The sequence below is a fragment of the Otolemur garnettii genome, unplaced genomic scaffold, assembly GCF_000181295.1.
Source record: "Otolemur garnettii isolate 467f Iridium unplaced genomic scaffold, OtoGar3 scaffold00006, whole genome shotgun sequence".
Lineage (NCBI taxonomy): Eukaryota > Metazoa > Chordata > Mammalia > Primates > Galagidae > Otolemur > Otolemur garnettii.
The window spans coordinates 11,393,968-11,400,859 of NW_003852401.1; the positions used below are offsets into that span (position 1 = coordinate 11,393,968).

Sequence of the window (6,892 nt, forward strand, 5' to 3'; positions counted from 1 at the left end):
ATAATTGAATAGCCATTTTACAAAAGAAGATATCTAAATTGGTAACAAACTTACAAATTAATGTAAAATTAGGCTTGCCAAATTAAAATCACAATTTAATATTAACGATTATCCATCAGAATGTACTTTTAAGATAAATCGGTAATGCTCAGTGTTGGTGCGGATGTGAAGCAACAGCCACTCTTACATACTGTTAACAGGAATGGAACCAGATACAGAGCTATGAAAAATTGTTTGGGGATTTATATCTACTAAAGCTAAAAGACATGTATTCTATGACCCAGCAATCCATCTAAACGTATACCCACAGAAATTCATGTCTGAGGGCACCAAAAAACATCCACACGAATACACAAAGCAATACTATTTTTAGTAGCCAGAGGCTGGAAGCAACACAAATGTCTATGGAACAAACTACCAGTACACGCAGCAATGTGGATGTAAGTTATAATGCTGAATGAAAGAAAAATGGAAAATATTATATGACCCCATGTGACCTTCTGTCTGAAGAGGGGACATTCTTAGGGAGGGGCAATAAGACTATAGCTTTTGGGTAGCAGCGAATACTCCAGGGGTGGTGCCTAATGGTGGTCACGTGGGTGTGTTCCCTCTGAAAACTCCATCAAACTGTACACTAATGGTAGCTATCCGAGTTGCCCTTCAAATTACAAAGTTTACCAAAACAACAAAAAGAGCAAAATCCCTGGACCAGAGGACCTGTATAAATTCGACTGAGACTCGGCATTTAGGTTTTGCGGGTTGCTTTCTGTCTTGTAGTTTATATCTTGCAGTTCTGGTGCTGTCTCCATTTATGGTTTCCATTGCTTCTGTTTGTGGACATGGTTCTATCACCTTATTCTATTCTATTCCATTCTATTCTTTCTTCTATCTTCCTTTGCTGTTAATCTACACTTGATATATGCACCCTGACCTTTCCCCTCGTTTTGTCCTTAGAGCTGATTTATCACTCTCAGCTTCTGTTTCAGTATTTCTCCAATAGTGCCCCGTATCAGATTAGTTCTATTTCTTCTATAAATTTTGTTAATGGCCTTGTTCTAACCAAACCACTTAAGTTTTCACTTCTTCCTTATTTATTTTTTCCTGTTTTTGTCTAATGATTTTTATGTTCTGGTTACCAATAATTTCATAATTGCTATTAGATTATTTGCTTAGACACCTTCTTTTTCCCCTCTCAAACCCACAAGTTTAAAAACAAACAGCTTTCTTCTCTACTGTTCTGTCTGACGGGGTGGGGCTGTGGCTTGTGGAGTAGAAGTTCTTTCTTGCTCTTCACCTTCCAGCTTCAGCAATAAAGAGCCAGGTGATCTGACATGTGATAGGAAAGGGGAAAAAAGAAACTTCAAAAATGATAATGAAAACAAGTGCTTCCCCCTTGTCCAAAGTGGTTTAACAGATTACTTTTCTTACAGATTTAGCTAAGAAGCTGTCTGACCTGAGTCCATTTATGGAACTATTTGGTCTTGCTTTCACTTTTTCTTCTTGGAAATAAATCCTCTAGTCCTCAATCAGAGACACTGAAGAAAGCAGGGAGTTTGTAGTTTTTAAATCCACATGAAGATTTTGGCCAGGAACTTTTCAAACACTGGAATAAATTTTTAATTCGGACTTTGATATCCAGATAAGCCCAGCTCATGTTCTCTTGAGTCTCCTTCCCAAAGACCAGACTTCAAACAGATGCTGCTAGCTGTTTGCAGAAGCAGCAGAAAAGCAGCAGAAAAGCAGCATGGCAGCCTGGACAGCCACAGTCAACAGAAAGCACTGCCCATTGTGCCCATCTGGGCAGGGACCCGGGATGCCAGTTTCTTCCTAGAAACCAGCACATCCTGTTCTGTGGACCTGAAGCAAAGTTCCTCAGAGGAGCACGGATGTGTGTACATACACTACCAGGGCAGGGAATTCTGAGGACATTGCATTCCAGCTGGGACCTTGCCTGGAGCATTCGCAACAGCGTGGGGTTAGAATCTTGAAAGGAAAAAGGCAAATATGTGTGATTTTGTCTGGCTTTATTATTTACATCTTACTCTTCCCATGTTTGACTTTGTCTTTTAGAGTGTGGACTGTGGAAGAAATAGATGTGTTTCTTACAGATGAGACCCCACAGAACTTTTGGTTTAACTTCTTGAAACTTGACAGACAACACAGAGAATGGGAAGGAGAAAAAAAGTAACTGATTTCCTGTGACTACAGAAGCAGCTGGTTTCCTTTTGGAGACTTGGAAGGGAGACTAATAAGTAATTGAAACTTAATACCCAGAGTCCCTCAGAAAAGTGACCACCCTGGGGCTGTTACCGTCATTTCCTGTTAATTGTCACCTGAAATAACCAGTTGTAGAAATGGCACTGGGGCCTGAAGCAAAGGAATGTAGTTTGGGGACCGTCTCGCCCACCGTGTTCCATAATGACATACACATGATTTAACAGCAGCACTGACAAGGTTCTCAGAGTAAATCATTTCCACTCTCACCACTTCAAATCACTTAATGTAATTGCCCTGAGACAGATTGGGGGAGCTGGCTATTGGTTACCCAAGCTCTGGGCCAACCCTCTCCCTCACTTTAAATTGCAGTTCTCACCTAATTTACTTCTCTTCCCTAGGGCTGATGGGCAAGCACTCTCCATATCCCAGAGAAATCTAGAAGTCAAAGGTGGTCAGAATAATTGTGAAGTCTTTCCAAGAATCCTCTACCTCTGTGTTGACTCTTGCAAGCCTGAGTGCTCACATGTGCTGCTTTTGCTAGACTAGTTTTTCTACCAAATCAAGTCCATGGACAGATCTGCAATAGTTTATGCTTTGTCCTCCCAAAATTCACATTGAAACTTTATTTCCAATGCAGTAGATTAGGAGGTAGGACCTTTTGGAGATGATTAGCCCTCATGAATGGAATTAGAGCCCTTATAGAAAGGGCTTGAAGGAGTGAGCTCGCTCCTCCCATTCCTCCTGTCCCTTCCACAATATGAACACATTGAACCTGCTGCCTCCTTGATCTTGAACTTTCCATCCTCTAGAACTGTTAGAAATGAGTTTCTTTTGCTTGTAAATGATCTGGTCTAAGGTATACTCTTATAGCAACCTGAATGGACACAGACAAGACCCAGTCATGCCCTTCTGTGTATTTCCCCCAGTTTCTCCCAATTTTTGTCTCCTCCCATTGCAATGTATAAGGTTTGGGGTCTCTCTTACTTTTGTAAAGACATGAAGTTCCTCCGTGCACTTGACCAGTTGAGAATTATGAACCTCTATAAACTATGCTTCTCATTTGATTAATCACATTATCCTCTTGGCCTCCCCAGCACTTTGGCCATGTCTGTGTATTGGTTTGTCCTACGAGCTGAGGACATCTGGGAAAAGGGATCCTGTGTCTTCCTTCTTTGTGTCCCACCATCTGACAGAGCATGCATGGAACAAGACTTGAACAAGTAAGGGAGGGGAAAGCTGAAGAGGAAGAAGTCTTGACCTGGTGGTTCAGCTCTCTGCATCTGCTCGCAAACTGATTAAAATGCACAGGAACAGAACTTCCATGGAAGCTTCCTAGGAAGGCTTTATTTCAAGGTGGAAGATCTGATAGAAATGCCACTACAATATTGGTAGGAAGGGTGGCCCCAAGACCTGCCAAGATTGTGTCTTTTCTTTATTTGATACTGAGAGCTTAGCTCTGGCCCTCAATGCCCTATACCAGGTGGCCCTTCTGAACAGATTCCAGGCTCCCCTGAGCCCACTCTCTAAACTCTATGGTGGCCAAGCCATCATTCCCCTGCCACTCCCAGCATCCCTGGCCTTCAACATTGCTGGTGGCCCCAGGCAACTCTCCAGGCTTCCAGAGGATTCTCAGACCAATCCTCTTATCACACCTTCCTTACTCCTATGCTGGGTCTTCTAATGCTTCTCTGTCAACAAGTATTCATCTGTTATCTTACACTATAGTTAAAGTATTAACCTTCCTGAGGGATGACATCCATACTTCACATTTCGCCTTGCTTGGGTGCCCCACCTGAACCACATCTTCCCCTTCCTGTCCTCTGCATCCATTCCCTCTGTCAGCACGTTGCTAGAGAACCTCGGCAGGTGCTAAGCAGAGCTGAGATTCAAATCCAGATCTAAGCAACAGCATACTGCCCCCGGCTGTGGACAGGGTGGCGTTCTCTACCCCATCTTGCATCCTCTTCCTTCTTAGTGAAGAGAGAGCTGGCCTTGGCCAACACAGGAGGAATCTTGCCAGGTGGGCTTCATCCACCACAGTCCCTGTCTTTGATAGTTTCCATGCACCACCCCTGAAACAAAATCCCGGTGTGGGCCCCAGAGATGCCTTTCTTGGAGTCTAAGACAGACAGCAGCCTGGACTCAAAAGGGACCTGAGCCTGGGAAGGAGAGAGAAGAGCACTCTTCCCTCCCTGTCCAGGGCTCTCTTGCGTACTAAAGGGACAACCTCTTTTGTGTTGGTCCCTTTGCTGAGAAAGGGAAGGGAGGAAGCAAGTAAGGGAGATGGAGAGGGTGGTGAGGAGAGGGGCCCATAGGCCAGAACATGTGTCACCCCCCAGGGCCACCGCACAGTGACTGGCCCGAGGGGTCAGTGTCCTATCTTCTCTTCCTCTGTAGTTGTCAGTCTAATCCATGGAGAAAGAATCTTTGGATGTGGGCCTGAAGCTTTGAGTTCACTCATAGCGGGTGACAAAAACGAGATGGTTATTTGTTTTATGGTAATAATCTCCACGAGGCTCCAAGCTCCAGGGCTGCGGTCGGCACGCCACACGGCAGGCCTTCCTCTGGGTGCGAGAGGATTTCCCTGGTTTGGTGGGATTCATTTGTTTTTTAAGTGAGGCTGTTTATTTTCTCTTCTTTTAATGTTATGATTTTTTTTCAGACTCACAAGGAGGATACATAATGTACAGCCGAACCTGCAATCTCCTATTTTGTCAGCTGCTTGTGTTGATTAAAACTTCAATACAGATCCTGTGATAAAACAGAGCTGTGTTCAAAGGATCTTGTTATGTTTTTAAAGGGCTGAGCTTGGCAGAAAAGATGTAGAGTATAGCTTCGGTACCTTGATATTTCCCCCGCTTTTCCAGGTTAGAAAGGAAGCAAACTGGGGGAGAAATGTACAGGGGTGACTGGTGGGATGGTTGGAGGGCACATGTTTAACTCAATCCCAAATAATAAGAAAGGTCCAGTTGAAAGGATATGAAAATTGTTTATCAAACTGGTGTTAAATGCGTGACCAATTGCCCTCTCCTCCCATAGGTCTGACTGACAAACTCTCTCTGCAAGAGGTCTCAGCCTGACAAAGAGGGCGAGAAAGGCAAGCCACAGGCACAGTGAGCTCATAGAACTCCAGGAATTCCAGACCCAGTTATTACTCAGCTCACTCAAGATGACCATTCCAGCACGACTCCACTGAACTGCCAGAAACACATAGTTTTAAAGACCAAAGGATCACTCACAGATCTCAGGGGAGAGGTGTCAGTGGTGCCACCTACTCCCCACCGTCCCATTCCCTCCTTTCCAGACAGTCCATTTCTGGCAGCTGCTGAAGTCTCTCAACTCTTATTCTGAAAGAGGCTGAGAAATGGATGTGCGTGAAAATCAGGCCAGCCAAAGTCGCTGACTTTATGCAAAACAGGCAAGTACAGTCAAAACACTTACAGCAATCAATTCGAGTTGTTGGGTAAAGTTTTTTCCATGTCCCATACATTATTGAACAGTTAATTTCGTCTTTGTGCCTGCTAGACATTCCAGCTTTCAGATGACAGCTTTATCCATTAAGGAGCGCACGGTGACAGCCGTACTGCGAGAGCCGTGCCAGCCTGGCCTGCTGGGAGGCGCGCCTGCAGCACCACCGAGAAATCCTGGGACACATCAACATCTTAATCAATATGCGAGAGTCAATTACCCGGGAAGTGAGGGCTTAAGCAGGAGCTGATGATGAGGTTCACGTGCAAATGGGCTTGATCAATACGCAGCTGAATCTCACACGTGGACTCATATCAGTCCTCCCAGGGCACCCACCCCCCCACTGACAGGCCACCCATGCCTTCTCCCAGCTCTTTTCCAACTTGCCAATCACCTGTGCTACTGAAGCTTCTTGGATTCATTTCCTTGATGGATGTACTGGGAACAGAGAAGCAGGGTTGAGGGAAACAACCACAGCCCGATGACGGTGCCGTGGAGAGGTCTCAAAAGAGCCTGGATGGGCTCGCTCAAAGACCAAGAGAAAAGTTTCTGCAAAGATGCCTTCTCTCCACATTTGTGCTCCTTTGATCACATTTGAAAAGGAAAACCAATTCAGCTTCTCAGGGAACCATATTCCTGTTTTTATAGATGAGAAAACTGAGACTTAAGAAGGCTGAGCACCAAAGGTTGCACAGATAGGTGGATGCAAAGCTGGCACTTGTACCACAGTCTTTAGATGCCAGTGAGTCAGATAGGTAAGGCTTAGAGGACTGCAAAAATACGAGAGCCACGAATAACAAAGCAAAAGGGAAAACAATGTTTTCTGGTTTGTAGCTGGGATTTCAAATTGGACCTTGGAGAGTGGGGAATGATTGGACAGGGGCACGGAGAGAAGGTAATTCTCTGAGGGAGAGAACCTGTGTGTCTAATGCGTAGTGTGGGGCCATGTAAACAGCAAGTGGGGAGGAGAGGAGGCAGGGCAATGCTGCTGGAGTCAAGCTGATAACTGTGTTTGGAACACTATGGGCAGGATGAGAGATCTGAACTTTATCTTCTGGGGAAGCCTTTTCTAAACAAAGCTGCTACAGGACACTCGCGCTCTAAGATGCTTTGCAAAATAGAAGGCCTCAGGATTAAGGAATCCTGGTTGGTACCAAGTCATTCCCTCAGAAAGGCACATTGCACCCTAGGACATTGTCACGCTTTG

The 6,892-nt window shown here is 44.9% G+C and overlaps 1 protein-coding gene across 1 annotated transcript in view; it reads left to right on the forward strand.

Moving 5' to 3' along the window:
- Window positions 1–4,952, forward strand: part of CUNH9orf92 (chromosome unknown C9orf92 homolog) — a 13,818-nt gene extending 8,866 nt beyond the window's left edge. Inside the window, 1 exon segment of the mRNA XM_012812800.2 lies at window positions 4,880–4,952. Coding sequence (XP_012668254.1) covers window positions 4,880–4,952 — 73 coding nt within the window.
- The last annotated feature ends 1,940 nt before the right edge of the window (window positions 4,953–6,892 follow it).